The sequence below is a fragment of the Ictalurus furcatus genome, chromosome 6 (assembly GCF_023375685.1).
Source record: "Ictalurus furcatus strain D&B chromosome 6, Billie_1.0, whole genome shotgun sequence".
NCBI classification, from domain to species: domain Eukaryota; kingdom Metazoa; phylum Chordata; class Actinopteri; order Siluriformes; family Ictaluridae; genus Ictalurus; species Ictalurus furcatus.
Window position 1 is genome coordinate 3,595,403 of NC_071260.1, and position 20,277 is coordinate 3,615,679.

Sequence of the window (20,277 nt, forward strand, 5' to 3'; positions counted from 1 at the left end):
TCCCTGCTTCAATGTAACATATTTACTCCATACATACAGCATTAATAGTTAGCAATTTATAGATTCACGGTAGTTTGTTTACCTGTGGATGTGTTCAAGCCTTGATCATTTTGAGTCTTGGCTTATCTTAGCAGACCCTCGTATTGACTGCATCTGAAAAGAAAGCCCTTATTCCCGCCATGCACTGGTTACCGTTTCACCAGGAAATCCCTAATTGGCCTTGTTTTCGCCAATGGTTGGATAACGACGACAACAACAGTAGAACCCTGAGTAAATCCTTAATGGTGCCAAGGCTCATGAAGAGGAAAAAAACTTCTGCACCTGCACAATTATCTGAGCTTTGCAGTTCAGGGTTCAATGAAGCAAATAATCCCTTTACACTCCAATTAATCAAGCTCTCAGCTGCAGGACAATTCATAAGAGAGTAAAGGAAATGAAATGTAGCCATATGGTGCTTTTTTATCAGGCCATAAGTGAAACATAAGTTCTACAGGGCTGAGTGGGGAAAAGTGACCTTGCTAGAAGGCAGCCTGGGCTATTTGCAGCCTGAAGTGAGCTATAGGACTGCGGTCGATCTCCATCTGTTTTTGTCTGTTAAGGGTTATAGGTCGCCACACACAACATGTTGAAGTTGTAACTGTAATTATGCAGAAGATGTAGAGGCCTCTATGGTAGTGGTGTATCAATCCTTTAAAAATGATATGACATCTTGATTTGTGATCAGTAAACTGATGTATAAAGGAAACATTTAACAGTTTGATTTTAAATTGGAAAAACTTTTTTTTTTTCTTTTTTTTTTCCCCCCAGAGGCCATAACTCCTTCACTCGGACTGACAGACATACAGGTCACACCTCTTTCACTGAGACCGACAGACACACAGGCCACCCCTCTTTCAGTGCGACTGACAGGTATAGAAGCCATGCCTTCTTCACTGTGATGGACAGGTACAAAGGCTACACCTTTTTCACATGGACTGACAGGTACAGAAATCATACCTCCTTCACTCAGACTAACAGACACAGACACAAGTCTACTTTCACTGGGACTGACAGGTACAGAGGCCACACCTCCTTTACTGGGACTTGCAGGTACAAATGCCACACCTCCATCACATGGACTGACAGGTATAAATGCCACACTTCCGTCACATGGACTGACAGGTACAAAGGCCACACCTCCTTCACTGAGCTAGTAGGGCCGCTAGAAAGGCCACGTCTCTTTCACTGGGACTGACAAACAGATTGGCACTGGTGGATGCCTCCTTATGAAAAAAAAAAGTGGAATATAATCCTGCTGCTGAGTGAAAAAAATTAACTTTCAAAAACAAACCACAACTTCATTGGTCAAAAAAAAAAACAAAAAAAACCCCCGATAACTGAAAACAAACCAAGAAAGAAAATGCAGACAGGCAGTGAGAAAGAACATAAAATAACACTTTATTAAGTCCAGTGAGATTTCACAAGATATGCGAAGGCTGAGAGCCAATATTGACTACGCATGCCCGACTGCTGCTCATGTGGAAATGTCAGCACAGGCGATGTGCTTGCTCAAGCAGTGTTATGAACAGAGATGTTCTCTCAGGACTTCATGCTGAATTATGGATCTGACACTTTTCTTCATTAAATTACACGATCAATATGGATTTTTTTATTTTTTTTTCTGCACAATGTGAGCCTGAATAGCTTGGCTTTCCAGCTGAATGCCTCGTGAGAACAAAAGGAGCTGTGTGAAATGATCAGTTGGCATTTAATTACAATGGGGACAGATGTTGGGTGATTTTTTTTAGTGGAATAAAATATATTGCAAAACCAATATGGTTTGTCAGTCATATCACAGATTTATTAGGTTGAGTAAGGAAAGTGTAGAGTGGCCTCATGTTCAAGCTGTTGTGTGTTGTCTCTCAGTGTCTATTTAATTGCTTATGCTGAAGTCCCTGTTTAAAAAAAAAAAAAAAAAAAGTGGGTGGAGGGTAATGTAGGTGATAAATATAATTACAATAATGATCTAATACAGTTTCACACTGCTTTCCTTCAGTCAAGATTGCTGTGGGTCTGTCTTTGATTATTAAAGCAAATGTGCTCATTTTGTTGGTTTAAAGGCAACTAATAAGTAACATAATTGACCTTGTGAGCTCTTTTTTATTTATTTACTTATTTGTTTGTTCGTATATCCATCCAACCGCCCACCCGCCCACTCCATTTATTTATCTAGCGACACGCATCATACAAATAACACCTTTAAACTGGAACCTCTTTAGCCAGAAATGGCAAATCCCTAAAAACCACACTTAGCATAAACATTACTGTTTCAAAATTGTTGAAAGAAGAATTAGAGCTCCCCCACACCCCAAAAACCATCCATCCATCTTCTATACCGCTTATCCTTCTTCAGGGTCGCGGGGAACCTGGAGCCTGTCCCAGGGAGTATCGGGCACAAGGCGGGGCACACCCTGGACAGGGTGCCAGTCCATCGCAGGGCACAATCACATACACACTCACACACCCGTTCATACACTACGGACACTTTAGACACGCCAATCAACCTACCATGCAAGTCTTTGGACTGGGAGAGGAAACCGGAGTACCCGGAGGAAACCCCCGCAGCACGGGGAGAACACGCACACTCCGCACACACAGAGCCACGGTGGGAATCGAACCCCGGACCCTGGAGGTGTGAGGCGCCCACCCCCAAAAACCAATTTAACCAATAAAAATCAGAGAAACTAGACCTACGTCCTACAGCCCATACTGGTTAGAATGAAGACCGTACACGGGGCTGCATTCAGACTTGAGTGACACGCACATAGTAACAAGTTAACACTAAATTCACACCAATGGGCACATTGACTTCACAGCAACGTACATCAAATGGAGCTATTTGTATCTCGTGGCTTCGTTAAGTTGTGTGCACAATATAAACAATAAAATGCAAAGTAATAGGAGGCGCTGGATCAAGTGCTATTTTACAAGCTGACGGATATGAAGGTGGCCATATTGTTAAATTAAAGCAGATTTGCAGTGAGTAATGTTATCACTACAACTAGGACTATTTATTCAGCAATATATTGGCAATGCACAAGACTCCACTTAGATGTTTACATCTTAGATGCTTTTACTGGAGTAAATCTCTCAATCTCAGTGGCATGAACGATTGTGCATGCAGGTAATTTACACAATACGAACAGGGAGTGTTATGAGTAGCCTGAACATGAACTTGAGTGAATATTGACACAACTTGGACTTAAGTAGCTGACTCAAACTGAATACGACCTGAACTGTTGAAAATAACCTCACATAATGCATTTCACAACCGGAACAAGTGAGATAACATTACAAACCCGCAGTACCGAGAAAGAATTAGTCCTGAACTTAGCAGTGAAGTGGAGAGTCTCAGCAGCTCAATCAGGACACACATGAGGCAAGGCTTTATTGCAGATTAGTGCAGACATGCCTCTTGCCATCGCTGTCCTTTAAAGCCCAAAGCTCATGGTGTGTTGGATTGTTAGCCATGCCTAACACTGATTTAACGGCAGTACAACTCTGCAGAGTTTACGTTGCTTCTGCTTCGCTTCAGCACACAGCCATAGAGAATAAAGCTACGGGTAATTAGGATAATATCTTGTCTATTTAGGGACTTTTACTCCTAATTCTTCATCAAACTTGTTTTGACTGGAATAAAGAACACACCCTTGATCACGGTGATGCGATGACAAACTTTGTTGACAATTGTAAATAATATAACCTTTCCTCTCATCAGCTCCTAACGCAATTCAGCATTGAAACTGTTCAAACACAACAGTAGCTGAGTGAGTCACAGACATGGCTAAGCCTGGATTTATGATTAGTACAGCGCTGAAATCCGATCTTAACCATGTCCGTGCCAAGCCCAAGAGCAAACAATGCAATAGTGCCAGTGCCTGCCTCAACTTGACTCAGTTCCTTAAGTCCTAGATCGAAATGAAGTAACGGTCTTCAAAACACTGCATGATGCGTCTTGCTAAGCTCTGAAATTCAATCATATGCAACAGAGCAACACACAGCAACACACACACCAACCTTTCATGTATTCATCTGCACTTTATCAAGCCTGTTTGGACAAGTAGCCAAAATGATAACATAGCTACGAATGAATAAGTGCTAACAAGGTCATTAGCTTCCTGCTAGTAAGATCATGCTAAGCGCTAGAGCTTTATAATCAATCCTATTTTTTTTCACGATCACGATTTTAGCCTTTCACAATGATAGCCGATTAGCTAAACCATCTCAACATTTGATCATATATAGATTGTTTCCTGTTACTATAAAACAACAAAATATTAGCGCACGATACATTGCCTAAATCATTATGACAAATCATCATCTGGTAACTTTTTTCCTCACTCTTAGCCATGCTAGCGCATTAAGAGATGCGTCGAAATTCAATTAATTTGCTGTGAACCATGTGTTTGCGCTGCAGACTTGACTCTGCGAGAAGAACATGACATTTAGTTTAACGCCGCTGAACTTTGACTTGAATTTACATCATCCGTTCAACAGCATGACTGCCATGTCCTTGCTGACATCTTCCGAAGGGCTTTGTATAGTAACACAGCTGATCCAAAATGGAGGGAGCGCTAATTTAAGCTGCGCGTCGGCATGTGAGTCGTATATTTTACATTGGACAGGTTGGCAAGTAATGTTCAAGTCCAACAAACTCTGTGTTAACCTTAGGAGTGTTCATTTGTGTTTACCAAAGTTACTGGAATTCTCAATCTTGACGCTAAATCAAAACAAGCTAATATCGCTAGCACAATAAGGGCTGCATGTTAGCACCACACAGTGTAGTTGGAAATCTACCACTAGCACAACATGCTAGTATCTACAGTATATTAATAATACAGCATGGCACTTTCTGTAAAGTTATTATTGTGTCGAGGTTTTGTTAAAAAGAAAAAAAACATAGAAAGAAATCTCGCTGGGTTGGAATTGGTGGGAAATTTGTACACATTTGTCATAAACCGACTCAGATACGTTAAGTGGCATCACACCCCAACTTCAGGGACGAAAAAGTCTGACTACATGGTGAGTGAAAACGCTTATAATCAATACATTATTCGGTGGCTCACTTCACTTGGATACTATAGATTTTAAACTAAAAACACTAATGAGATCAAAAAATACTGAATATCGTTTCAACCCACTTAGCGTAGCACTGCTTGACTTTCTAGCATAGAGTTGTGGATGAGTAACGACACACTAATTGGTATAACCCAGAATAAAATGGGTTTCTTTTCAGTCTCATTCCTCTCGAAGTTTCTTCCTCATGTCATTTCTTTCAGGGAGTTTTTTTCTTCCTTGTTTCCGTTGCCTCTGGGATGCTCGGTAGGAATCTGAATCCATATCCGGATTTCTGCAAAACTGCCTTGAATTGAATTGAACTGGCAGGTGCGACAGCCAAACAGGGACGTGAGAGAGAAAGACACTGTGATTGACAGAATGAAAGAGCCCACTGTTGCACTATAAAGGCATTCAGCATGCTTCATAGAAAGGTGACTATGACTTAGCTTCCATGAACAATACAACGTAATTGCAGAGGAAACTGATGTTCTGCAGAACCTTCCAGTCATCACGTCATGCACATAGCGGCTGGGCGAAATCCCTGGACGGACATGCTACGCAACATAGCCTGTGATTAGAGCGTTCGTGCATAAGACGGTCAATACGAAACCAAATAGAGGACGCGAGCTTGTAATTTTACATTAGGTGATTTCATCTTTACAACCCTTGGAGACATTGTGTCTGTACACGTTACATAAGCATGCTGGGTCCTTAAGAAAAAAAATAGCTTTTTTTTCCCCCCCCTTGCTCGCATTTATTTGCTCTCTAATTTAGTAGGAAGCTAGAGAATAATAGTCAGCCTATTTCAGGCTTCCGGTTGCCTACATACAGTGTGTAACATACAGTAATTTTAAGTTCTTATTTGACTAGCATGCGAACACTATCCAGCTCATGTTTAACATGTTAGATACAAAATACACAGATTAGATAACAAAATAAGCAGAGAACACAAATCAGGTAATAAAAACACACACGTCGGAAGCGACCAGAGGTGATAATTTTGTTCTCTACCCTCTACAAGGCGTCCCAAAAGTCTCCGTACATACGGGACTACAGTGTGTACAGTATGCCAGCGCCACGTCAGTTGTGCTTTCGTCAGTGGATCTTCGTCCATTTTTCGGTCGGTCCGCGACACTTCCAGTCTTTTTGAATTTGTTCCTAAGTTTGGCAACAGTGTCGTGTGTGTGATGTGCTCGCCGTGTTTCCTGTTAAACTCCATCGCGACCTTGCGACGGCTTCCCGATCCAACCATGAGCACGACTTCAATACGTTCTTCTTTTGTCAATGGCGTTCTTAAAAAAAAAAAAAAAACTGCCTGAAAAACTATATATAACATAAACTAAGTATGAAATAATTTCCCCAATGTATAGACACTTTTTGGACACCCTGTAGTTTAGATCGTTAGCTAGAGTTAGTGGACTCGCTTGCGTCTATTGACATCTGTCTACACAGCAGTAGAGAGCAACCCGAATGGTTTTGTACTTTCACCTGGTACTCGGGTTTTAAAGTTTGTAATCTTCTGTAATACCGAGGAAATGTAAACACGATTATACCCTCAGAGTCATGAATGCTTGGTCCATGTCCCAAACTAAACAGCATTACTGTATATTAAATACTATGTACTATTTAGGCATACTGCTTAGTACACCGTGTGTGGTTTAGGACACAGCAGATTGGTAGGCAGTTTTCCCTGAATGAGTACTGACTTAGGATTCACAGCTGTCAGATTAATCAACACGATGTAGCGCAATCATTGTACAAAATGTTCTCCCACAAATAGTTCGCACCAGCATGTTTGTACCAGAAAGCTCAAAAGTGTTACATTCAGCACCTAAGAATATTCCAAATGTATTAACACGGCAGCAAATATGCAGTATTTCTAATACTCTTAAAGGCCAGTGTACTTCGTGCTAACTGGGTTGGTTTCTCACAGACCAGGTCTAGCACATTTCAGCTTAGTTAAGTCATTTATAAGACATGAATGCACACTGAGTAATTCTAGGACCAGCGAGCTATTGAAAAGCCCATTGTCTGGAAAAGTGTCAAAACGCAGGAAAGCCAGTATGCTATCAGCCCCTACATGCTTTCCTTGAATGATTCACTCGAGTGAGCCACAGCTAATGGCAACGTATTTAAGACAAGCCATAACTGTGAGACCAAATTTTCCCTGCAGGGTATGAATGGGAAAAAGGTAGTAGTGTTGAAAAGTCAAATAATGCTGTAATTAAGATTCTAATCCCTTTATTACTAGAGGGTTTATAAAATGTCTACCGAACCAGCAGGGCAAATGTAGTGCATTTTTTTTTTTTTTGGTTTTTAAATGCCTGAGTGACATAGCTATATCTGTGAAAATAGAGCAAAGTATCCCAAAGTCATGTCGAGTGTTACTACATTGCGTACTGAAATGTTCATGCGTTGGGATTATAATTAACGTTTACAAGTCGTGCGATGCAGTTCTAGTATTCATACTGTATGACAAACATTTTTTTCAATTCTTGGTTACTGAATGTTAATGGACTTTTGGGGGGATTTTTCAGTCCCTCCAGGATTTTGCGATCGAAGAAATGAACGCAACATCAATGAAACTCTGCAGTATTGACAGGAGCTTCCATCCATCCATCCATCCATCCATCTTCTACCGCTTACTCCTTCTTCAGGGTCGCGGGGAAACCTGGAGCCAATCCCAGGGAGCATCGGGCACAAGGCGGGGTACACCCTGGACAGGGTGCCAGTCCATCGCAGGGCACTGACAGGAGCTTGCAATTTTTCAAAATTACCGCAGATTGTCTGCAGATTTGGGCAAGACGTGTCACGCAACGTCATCACAACAAGCGTTCATCCAAAGCCCTCTTTCGATTCACGTGCGTAGAACATGTACAGCGAAAAGGTCTCATTTAACAACAAACATCACTGCGAAAGAACCATTTTGTGCAACTGCAACTACGCCAATTCAAGTAGTTTTCCGCAAAAAAAAAAAAAAAAAAAAAGCACAAAAAACTCGCTAATTGCGTGGCACATTTTGAAAAAAGCTGCAGCAAAATTAAGCATTTTTGGCCGCAACAATCACAAAAAACTCTTCCTGTATGGACTGAGTTTTCTCCAAAATTTGGTCACTCCACAAAACAGCTAAATCTCCCCTGCTATGTTATAGCTATGTTTCCATCGTACGTTTCCACATAGTTTGGTACATCACGTTAAAAACAACGCTGGATGGAACACCAGATGTGAATAAAATCTTCAAAATGTGCATTAAAAAAAAACGTATGCGTGGATTTTAAAAAAATCCGATAATACATGCGCATAAAGTACAATGGAAAAACATTTACAGAATAAATTCCTCGATGTGCACCAAGGTCATGTGACTTTGCCTCAACAAATCATGTGATTTGGCTCAGAAATGCGTTTCTCTGTAGGAACTGGGGCTCAGTGGGTCACGTGACTGGCCTAACGAGCGCACCGATCTCGTTGCACAGCATCTCAAATGTTGTTTTTGTTATTTCTGAAGTACCTGAGAAAGTCTGTCATCGAAACGATTTGGTATAATGACCTCCTAGAACTGTCTCACACGATTCCGTCCCTAAATATCAGGCAACCTACTCCGAATGCAAGATAACATCAGGTTTGTGATAGCGTTGCCTCTACGTGCTCTGAAGCTCAAGTAATTTATTATATTGGATAAAAAAAGAGCCACAGTGGCTTCCCTGGTTGCAGCCGGTTTCCTCGAAAGTCACGATTTCGTTCTCCTGACCACACAGGTTCGAAACGGTGCTTTATCCGCAAATGTTTTATGCGATATTCCAATTTTTGACATGAGTTAAATTCACAACTTGGATGCAAACATAGCAAGTGAGACACGTGAAGCCAGCCGACTGCATCTGTTCGTAACACACTCAGAGGAAAGCGCTATCCACTACCTTCCTCATACATGAGCTTACAGAGACCCACAATTGGCTAGTTTCGCTATGATTGACAGAAGTGAGACAAGGCCCCTCCCATCCAGAAAGCATGCCCGATTGTGTTCACTTAGCTCCCATCCATAGATAGCATGAATCAGCATGTAGTTCTAGTGTTCATACTATTATTATAATTAACTATAATTACTATACATACTATATACTTTTACTATATACTTTTATACATACTATGATACATACTATAATTATAATTAACTATTATTATAATTAGATAGCATGTTACAAATAAAGTTTTATTTGTAACATGCTCCAATGGTGCTTGACATGGAAATGGATCTTCTTCCGACTTTCAGAGGAAATGGGTCTCGACAGCACGGCATGCTGTGCCTAGTCAACAGATTTCACAACGCTGTAAAAGCATTAATATTTAAACGTGCATGGGTCAGACATTTGTTTAATACTTCTAATAAATCTGATCACCCAAAGAAACAGGTTATAGTCAAAGAAACAAACAAATCTCGCGTAAAATAAGTGGATTCTCTAATGTACCATGCTAAATATGTAATCGCTTATAATCATATTTTTCTTGATAATGACTCAAGCCAAAGGCAGTTTTTATTTATTCCTGTCTTTTTTTTTTTCTTTCACAAAAGCCAGTTAAAACCTGCCACATCCTGCTAATAAATTTTGTAGTCAAAGGTTTTATTGTAACAGATGGCAGCAAATACTAAGTGACTAATTAAATGAAATTACAAATGAGCAAGACTGCGACTTCATGGTGCGCTCCCTGATTAGTACCTATGATTCACTTTCTGGTTTAGTCTCTCAGATCAATAATGAAGCTGACATATTCTACCTATCAATATTTACATGCCTATATTACAATAGCCGCTATTTCTACTGATCTGACTTCAGTTTAAACCGAGTTTAACCAGGAAGTCAAGTCCCAAAAAAGAATCTCTCTAACACTCCAGGCCCAAACTAAGCCCTGTCTCAAGTGGTTACTGTGGTTAGATAATCATACTTACCTACAGACTTTATGGGCACTGCGTGTCATAGTCAAAACATGGAAAGTAAGACTAACATCAGACAAATTTAGAGCATGACAAAACACACATTTTGCTGAACACATTCTAAGGGTTGGTCCAGATAGTCAACCATTTTTATGGACTAATTATAACTGATATAACTGGAGTGCAACAGTATCTGAAAGCAGACAAAATACAATGGCAAAGAGAAAATGCAGTCTACTGAATGTTATATATATATATATTGTTTGCGTGGTTGTGTGTGTGGGCTAAAGTTCCTGCACTGAAGTTTCAGGGTTATTAAGTTAACTGACTAAAATTCCTCAGCTACATTTTCTCACATTCCTAGAGTTTCTTGGCTGCAACTGGCTGAAATTGGAAGGGTTATGGTACACTGAGAAAACGCAGAGCCCTTACAGGATCTTCAGTTGTCTACTACTCTTAAAGGGGTAGTACCTAGTGTGTCAGTGGTTAAGACTTTGGGTTATTGATCAGAAGGTTGTGAGGTCGAATCCCAGCATCGCCAAGCTGCCACCGTTTACTTGTATCCTGTCTCAATTTCAATAACTTCAGATCGTATCCTCAGCCAAAAAGTATGACGAAACTCCTCTCACCTCGAAATGTTGACTTAAACACCGAGGAACCATTTTCCAGAATAAAATATACTGATTCTGAAACCCAAGTTCACAATTACAGAACATGTCTTAAAAATAACAGCAACAATAATGCTATATAGCAAAACAGTCTTTATAATTACAGTAAACTGTAGGTGTTATAACTATAACGTACATTATCCTAACCACAAGACACCTTACAATAAACATTAAATGCTTATAATGAAGTACTTCATTCGTGATAGCATAAAGTACAGTATACGGTGGTTATGGTACAACAGTTTTACAATACTTACAACAGTTATAATTATCTTTATAACATTCATCCATGATATGATTTGACTATTGTAAAGATCTCTTGGGTATTATACGGCACTGTATAAAGATCTTTTCAATAGTCAAATCATATTATAGGTACTGTAAAGACCTCTTATAAATGTTATGATACTATTTCATCCTAGCATAAAGTACTCAGGAGATGTTTACAGTATCCACAACATGGCCTATAATAACCAGGCAAAAGTGTTTAGAATAACTTAGAGAGCTTTATAATAACCTCCAAAATAAATAAATAGTTATAGTAGAAAAAAAAATGCCATTAAAATACATACCTGAATAACTACAAAGAACCTTGTATTAACAACACACAATGAGTAGTGATTCAAATTATTGCAATACAATAAACAAAAAGTTCTTTCACTGTAAAACTAACCTACAGGTTCATTGGTATTCAATAGTATTTGAACTCAAAAAGAAATGCTGATTTAATTAGAGCATGATATCTCAGCAAAAGTAGACTTAACTACCAAGAAAGTAATGACAAAAAAAAAGAAAGAATAACTCAAATACTGTTCTGGGGAGTTATGAGTACTTATAAACTGATTAGGCATGTGTTTTCAAGAGAAAGTAGCACCTAAAGTATATTTCATTTCATTATAAAGTACAAATATTGTTTTATAGTCTAAGTAAACAGAGGCAGATATAGAGGAAGAATGCAACCATTACTTACCTGTGTTAAAAGCCGCGTGGCAAAATCCCAGACAAGCAAAAAGTACAATAAGACAGGAGAAGTGAAGTGAAGCCATATTCCTGCAGAGCAACTCTGATAATAATAACACGCGCACTGGGGAAAGGCTGCTTTAGAGTGCGCGCACTTCCTGCACTGGTCAACGCTCAGGCCCACGCGCGCGCACACACACGCACACACGCGCGCACACACACTTCCGGCTCTTAAGGGTGTTTCTACTTTCTTTCTTTCTTTCTTTCTTTTTTTTTTCCCTCCGTCCTTATCTTATCTTGCAGAGTTATTTGAGTTGGATTCCGCCCTTACAAAAAAAAAAAGTTGTAAAAGTTTATTCAGTAAATAAACAGTGAATTATCTCCAAACTAGTGCGGTCTCGTGGGATGAAATGCGCCTTAGTGACCGTTGCTATGTAATCCTTTGTGCTATGTTCTCAACAGATTAGCTGAGGTAACAGTAACTACAGTCAAATAAGTATATAAATATTCAGAGTAAATAATTAAATATATGAGCATGGGATATTTTTTTTGGGGGGGGGGGGGGGGTTACATTACATTAGTGTCCAATTTTCAGCAAAAGGCTGGTTTCACAATTATTGGCACCCATCCTCACAATAAAATATCTGGTAATGCCTCAGGAGAGTAACAGAGATGGAGACTGTAGCTGTAGATGATCGAGAACACAGACATTTCAAACTCCTTCGTGTGCTTATGTTTGCGTGGATGTCTTCTTCGTATGGTTAAATGAAATTTGTACATTTTCTACTACGTATAGTCCTGAAAACAACATTTTGAATCTATCCCAAATCACATGTATAAGTCTAACATTTTTAAAGTCCGGTTACTCACACAAGTGAAAAGGTCAAAATTCATATTTTACTTTTATCGGACTGCCTAAATGGCAAATGGTCATGTATCTGTTTTATAACCATTACTTGTATTGTGCAGGTCAATGACCATTCGGTGAATGCCCATGGGTTTTCCCCATGATGATGGATTACAAGTGGATTTTTTTCCCGTGTGAACATAACACATATACCCTAGAGTAACTGGTAATTGTGCAAGGTAACAGTTTCTTGATACTAAGAGAAACAATTAAGGATGGCAATTTGCATACATTTCAAATGTAATGTAATCTTCCTAATAGTTAAATAAAAAAAGTTTCTATTTCATACAATAATTTATGTCCATTCTCCTAAAGTGTGCATATAATTCTGGCTGTACACCATGCGATTCCTCTTGCTTAAATTATATATAAATGTATGATTTATGCCCAAAGGTATTTTTTTAATAAATGTAGTGGAGCCAAACGTAGTATAATAATAGACTAAAAGTCCTGAAATCTAAGTACTAAAGTAGAACACAAATAATCCAGATGGGTCCTTAAATACACTGGTTGGTAGAGTCTTATACCCAATTAATCTCCAGTCCTGCTTAATGCACCTGTCAACACTGCACCCTAATGCCATAATTCATGTTCCTGAAATGAAATATTTACATCGAAGCTTGCCAAAAAGTTCATCTTTCAACAGTAACCCCTCTGAGGTACTTAATTTGGACAAGTTGATGCCAATCTGTAGCGTTTGGAGACTTACAGCCTTTTCATTTCAGAGGTGAAGGAAAGTTTCGTTCTTAGATTTGTTTCTGTATGCTTTTATATCTTCGTGTCCAGGATTTGTATTCTAGCTAACATCATCATGTTTCATTCTTTCCCCAAATGTCCTCAAGGCAGCTTTAAATCCACATCAACTGACAATAATAACAGCTCAGGAGCCACATGGATTTAAAACGTGTGCAGAGTGCAAAGAGAGGTGAGTCTACAGATGACGTTATTTTTCATCCAACCTGCCAAGATTCTCGGAGGCGTGTCAGCGTTGAGATCATTCTAAAGTGATTGTTGCGAACGTGAGTTGTTTCACGGCAGAGGTGTGTGCACACTTGTGATACTATATGGATCATTTACAAACATGAATGTGACTCAAGTCATATTGGAACAAGATATTTTGCAATAACGAATGTAGCCTAAGAGACAAATTGTCCAAACCATGTCCTCTCGAGGGGGAAAAAAAAAAAATCTAACAGCTATCAGCAAAGCTTTCATCACAAACATGATTAAAAGTCTACTGACAGCTTGTTTTTTTTTCATGATCAAGGCAAGAAGTGAAAAAAAGACAGATGCAGAGGTTTCGGTGTTTTGACAGTTATTACATGCAGTTCTTCTCAGATGGATGTGTGGGAGTAGAACGCAGTGATGTGCACATACACAGGGAAATGTGATATAAAAACAGCCACATAAATCCCTATGTGACATTTCATTACATCTGCATGACTATATTTTGGCTATGTGTCTACGATTGCATATGAAAATGGCCCAAATCCAACGTGAGAAGATTGATGCAATGATGCAAGTTTAAAATTCCAGAATTCATAAAACTACCACTGTTGGGCAAAGGCCCATAACCCTCAATTGCTCCAGAGAAAATGGAGATGGCTTTCTCTGCACTCTGACATCAATTTCTTCAGTAATAGTAATACATCTCTAAATACAAGTGATTAATGTATATATGTATATAAATATTAACTATTAATCAATATTAAAGTATATAAAATAAATACACCAAACCAAAAAGTAACACTCCAAATATCAAATAAAAATAGAGACATCTAAAATGAGTTAAAAAAACACTTCAAGTAGCACACCAAAATTTGTCAGTGATAGTTATTATTTTGCCTCTAGAGGCCGCTCTTGTACTGTATAATGACAGCGGACGCTTCTCAGCCACTCCTGACTGCTGGAACTATCGGTTTTAAGCAAAAATCCACACCAATAGTGATCAATCCGTCGATCTCTAGCATATGTACATTTTTTTTTCAAATTTCTTTGTTTGGTACTTTTTGCCTCTCGTTTTGCCTATTCTAGTCTGGTTGCTGATCAGCTGACCCATTTGTGTTTTTTGATTATGTTTTGGGAATTGTGTTTTGGATTATCTGCCTGGTGTTAATTAAATTAACCTGCACTTGACTCCGTCTATGCCACCTGACATTTACAATATTAAATACAAAGCAAACAAAAGAAGGGCATTTATAAGTGCAATATACACTGAGACTACAAAGTGTTGAGTACAGCCACTTCATATATAAAAAATAAATAAATAAATAAATAAATAAATAAATAAATGGACAGGCTATGTCCATAAATGCAAACCTGGATACTGATCTCTATTGCTTTAATTGGTTTGTTCATGATTCAATTGCAATGAATTCAAATGTACAATCACCATTTCAGTATGCAACCTTGTAACACAGACATTTGGGTGTAAAAGAGTCAATCATGCCATCTGCTTTTCAGAGGTGTTGTATATTGCAGCTGTGCTCAGAAAGTGAAGAGTCTTTTGTCTAAGATCCCTTGACTCATAGCTTTAGTTGGCACGAATGCCATAGGGATGATCTGAATTCTTCCCTGAAACTGTGATGATTCACCCTTTTTCACGGTGAGCTACAACACTTGCCTTAGGTTTAGGCATGACTGAAACACAGTTGTGACTAGCTTGTTGGGGCAAAAATGGTTTGAAGTTCAAAAGTTTGGAAGCTGTTCCAAATTACAGGTACAATAGTGCTGTTATAAGGCCTCAAGGCAATCTGATCAGCTATTGTGATAATCTTCTCGAAAATATGGCAATATAGATACCCTTCAAGATCATGTTACATTTTACTGCAACTTTACCATCATCATCATCAGAGAATTACATATGCCCTGTTTTGATCAGCTTTGGGAAACATAATAAAAAGTTTCACACTAGATTTAGCTGGCAGGCATGAATTTTTACTCACCAAAACCAAGGCATCAACAAAGTTTGCTATTCTATACATGAACAAAAGATCAATGTTATGAAATAAATTATAGTTAATTAATTTGACATAATATGTAAAAAAAAAAAAAAAATATGCCATTAAAATGGAATAATTCTTCCATGTATAATAAATAACATACAGTGGGGGAAATAAGTATTGAACGCGTCATCATTCTTTCAGTAAATATATTTCCAATGAGGTTATTCCCATGAGATTTTCACCAGACATCAATATTAACTCAAGAAATCCACACATATAAAGAATTCACATCATTAAAGTCCATAAATAAAGTTATGTGTAATAGAGTGTTAGGAAAAAAGTATTGAACACGCTAACTGAGATTTATTTAATACTTAATGGAGAATACTTTGTTTGTAATGACAGCTAATTAAAACATATTAAAGTGTTCCTTTTCCCAAAAGATAAACCATTTCAACTTTACCTTATATAATGGTGTGCAAAGTTGTGTAATAGATCCTCCAACTCACTTGAGTCTTCTTTGGCCCATTTTAGTTTGGAGTTCATTTTTTACTAAAGTATTGGCTTACGAGTTCACTGTATGAGGGAGAAACACAAAGAATTTTGGAATAACACACAATATTTGGCTTAGCATGCTTATCAAGTTATAACCCGTTAACCTACTGATTATCTGGATTAATATGTGATAGGAAAGCCACACATGCACTTATTTGGGTTACTGATTGCCCTGGGAATGGATTTGTTGCTGAGCTGTGGCAAGCTGCTTAGTGCTAAAAGAGAACTGAGACTGATCCAGGGAAAGTATAGAGCCTAAGACATGGGGAGTGAAGATACATTAATGGAGGGCTCATGACATCAGGAAATTCTCAGGGGAGAGAATGATGATGAACATATACAATAGATACACCAAGAGACCCCACCCAAAGCATGTCAATTTAGATCAAGTGGTGGATCAGTGGTGATATGGTGAAGGTTGTGATTTCAAATCCCAGCACTGGTACGCTGCCACAGCTTGTTCCTTAACCCTCAATTGCCCAAATGTATCCTCTTTTAATTTTGAGTTGGTTTGGATAAAAGCTTCAGCCAAAATGAACAAATATAAATCATGAGCAAATAACATCATATAGACCTTTATGATAGGATAATAGGTTTGGTCTCTTGTTAAGCATACTTAGGGACCAATCTTTTCCAGGCTGGCAACTTGGGAGCATGTCTTTTGGGTCTGGTCTCTCGGAAGCATGTGTCTTGGGAGCATGTGTCTTGTGGGCTAGTATCTTGGTAGCATGTGTCTGGGGGCTAATATCTTAGAAGCATGTGTTTTGTGGGCTAGTATCTTGGGAGCATGTGTCTTGTGGGCTAGTATCTTGGTAGCATGTTTCTGGGGGCTAATATCTTAGAAGCATGTGTCTTGTGGTCTAGTATCTTGGGAGCATGTGTCTTGTGGGCTAGTAAATTGAAAGCATGTGTCTTGTGGGCTAGTATCTTGGGAGTATGTGTCTGGGGGCTAGTATCTTGGGAGCATGTGTTTGAGGGCTAGTATCTTAGAAGCATGTGTCTTGGTGGCTAGTATCTTGGGAGTATGTGTCTGGGGAGTGGGTGTCTTGAGGTCATGTGTCTTGGAGGCTAGTAACTTGGGAGAATGTGTCTTGGAGGCTGGTGCCTTGGGAGTATGTGTCTGGGGGCTAGTATCTTGGGAGCATGTGTCTGGGGGCTAGTATCTTGGGAGCATGTGTCTTGTGGGCTAAGAAATTGAAAGCATGTGTCTTGGGGGCTAGTATCTCTGGAGTATGTGTCTTTGGGGTCATGTGTTTTGGAGGATAGTAACTTGGGAGCATGTGTCTGGGGGCTAGTAACTTGGAAGCGTGTGTCTTGGGGGCTAGTATCTTGGGAGTATGTGTTTGGGTGGTGGGTGTAAACCAATCCAGCCTGAAACCAATGCAGCATGGGGAGAAGAGCCTAACCTAGACATTCCCCTGACCATAAACACTGTGATTTCCCCCTCTGCATTTAGAATCCTAACAATTTCTGAAACAGGCAGGGTCTTGCCAATCTCTTCTTGAGTAATGGAATATATCTACTCAAAAAATTTAGCCATGAGCCACAAAAAATAATTGCTACTTATGGTTGACTCATAAAGGGGCATTTCCCCTTGTGCCCAAAATAAAACAGCATGATATTCGTTGGCAGGCTATAAAGACTCCACATTCCTGGTTGTTGAAAAACCTTCTGTAGTTGTAATTATGTTCTTCCAAAATCCCCCCCCCCCCCCCCAAAAAAAAAAAAAAAACACATTCACTATACATGCTTGGGTCAGAGTACATACAGATAATGTTAACAGAGACAAATCCACTATTAGAGAGTCCTCACAGGAGTTTTACACCGCTGTAATTAATACAGACATTGCATTCTACTTGAATACTGATTGCATTATTAATGCACTGCTGATTTATTAACTTTTGCATTATTCCATTTTGTTAATTCTTCTTGTTGCGACAACTGTGTCTGTGTGAGCAACAGCTAAGTCAGCTTCCTTATGAGTGATGTCTTGATTAATAAAATCAGTTATGATTTTATATGATTTTCTACCAAATCCTCCAACAGCACATGCTTTTATAGTGGATGGGAAATGACTCAGTGCTCATAGCAGGAGCTGATTAGCGTCTGTTCTGAGCTTACACAGCGGTCAAACAGACCACTGATGATGAGAATATGGTGAAAGGGAGCATGACGACAACCTGTGCAGCTGACTCAGATAGTCACGGAGTGAATAATGATCCTCTTGGTGTGAATGTGCTGCACTGAAGCGAAGTGAGCTGGACTGAAAATTATGTCTTTGAATCAATTTCGATTATTAATGAGTGAATTCATTCGTTAATAAATGATGCATGAAAATGATGCATTTAATATGATGTATTAACCAAAAGCTAATTTTACTGTAATTATTTTTCTTCATAACTAATGTGAAAGTAGAAAACTCTTCTTTGTCCTCTATAGGAACGCCTTGTGGAGGAGAAAATCTGTCTGGTTTAAATGCTGTTTGTCTTCGGTTCCTTTCAGTTTCACACTTATTCATGCTCCAGAAAACAAACAGCGCCAGGTCAGTCACCTCACACCATCACACTAACCCAAGTGGAGCAGCTTGATTTGGTCCGTCACTCACATAAACAGAATTTATAATGGACTTTCCAGCAGCTTCTTTGGGGAAATGCTTGTCCTTAGGAGAAATGTGGTGAAGTGGTTAATTCTCATGAGACATGTATTTTCCCAGTGGTCTGGGGAAAGTTTTCCTGTGGTGCTTCTATTCTATTCATTACTCTGTGATGACTATATGTCTGGATCCCATGCCTGTGTTTGAGCAAAAAGCCTGAAGATCGCTTGGAATTAACCAAATTAAAACCAACAAGAAAGGCTTGGTGCTACAGTTATATAACTGTACTGTTATTTGTAATTAATGATGAATCACATACCTAAACCCTCCAGAGCTTTTTAAGCAGAGCCAAGTGAAATTGTTTTTTTTAGGTACAGGAGAAATATGATGAAGGCAGGCATGTTTTCATGCAGTGATCCAACTTGAAACCAGTGTTTCCTGGAAACAGATATTCACATTCGTTTCAGCTAAATGAACGTCTAAATAAAATTTACTTTGAAATATATTTGAGGTCACGTTCAGTTAAACCACAACATATCCGTCAGGAAACAGAGTTATCTTTGGGGGGGGGGTTAGGGGTTGGCAGTATGGATCCTGAACTTTAGTGGAAGCCTATAGAAATTGGCATTTCTTCACGTGTCTCAAAGGAAGCAAGTGATAGCCTTCACCCATCCTTATGTGATAAGAGAGAGCTGGTTAGTGGGCAGAAATTTGGAAATTAGTAACTTGGGAGAAAATGGTGTAAAATATATTTAAAAGAATGTTATGCAATGAAGTGGATGAAGACTTGCTTTGCTTTGCAATTATGTATTTCGCATGTCCTTGTCGACTTCCCCATGCCACATGGAAGTGAATCACTTGTCATGCAGCACAAAGGAGGAAATCATGTGAAATATATTCACCATTGGCAGAAGACACAATGTAATCATTGTGATTTCTTTGCTGTCTGTTTCCTTTCTGAGGTTTAGACTTAGATCCTCCCATCCAAGTTCTCTCCAGCGGATCCAGTCTCCAGCCAGGTTCTCAGCATTGTCCCACGTGATGTTCAATGCTTGCAGGTTTGGATGAATGTTCTTCTCCACATGTTTTGTGGATGTCCTTATTGACGTTTGGTGCCTGGTAGTATACCCATGTCATTGTGGTGTAGGGATCCGACGGGTCTCCATTCGGAGGACGTGGCCAGTCAGTCAGAGTCTCCTGTTGGAGCGACGCTGACGTGGAGCTTGTACATGCCACTCCTACATAGCACCTCTTTGTTGATGATACGATCATGATATCGGATGATAAGGATTCAGCGTGTTTTCTTTAAACTATGCCGATGAACTAACCAGCTACTAATGCCAACTAGCAAATGAAAGCAGCAACGTTACACCAGCTAACATTGTTGGATTAATTAATTGTCTATACAAACATCCAAAACCAAACCTATCAAATTAAACGCTACATTTTCAAAATGTAAAGTAGTATATTTCACCTGTTTACACTGACAAACAGCTTCATCTTCTTTTGGGAAGGAAATTACATTAGATTGCAATTCCTCCTGGCTAAGTTTTACTCCTGAAGTCTACAGTAATATTGAGTTGAGCTCCTGATGCTTCAAGCTTTGATTTTGGCCAATAAACTTT

At 39.1% G+C, this 20,277-nt stretch overlaps 1 protein-coding gene across 2 annotated transcripts in view; it reads right to left on the reverse strand.

Annotated features, from left to right (window-relative positions):
- tfpia (tissue factor pathway inhibitor a) overlaps nucleotides 1–11,899 on the reverse strand; it is a 40,815-nt gene extending 28,916 nt beyond the window's left edge. Inside the window, exon 1 of one of the 2 annotated variants that reach the window (XM_053626260.1) lies at nucleotides 11,663–11,899. In XM_053626260.1, coding sequence (XP_053482235.1) covers nucleotides 11,663–11,738 — 76 coding nt within the window. In that variant the 5' untranslated portion in view covers nucleotides 11,739–11,899. The remainder of the gene's footprint in view (nucleotides 1–11,662) is intronic. The other variant, XM_053626259.1, reaches the window with a different exon arrangement.
- Nucleotides 11,900–20,277: the final 8,378 nt, after the last annotated feature.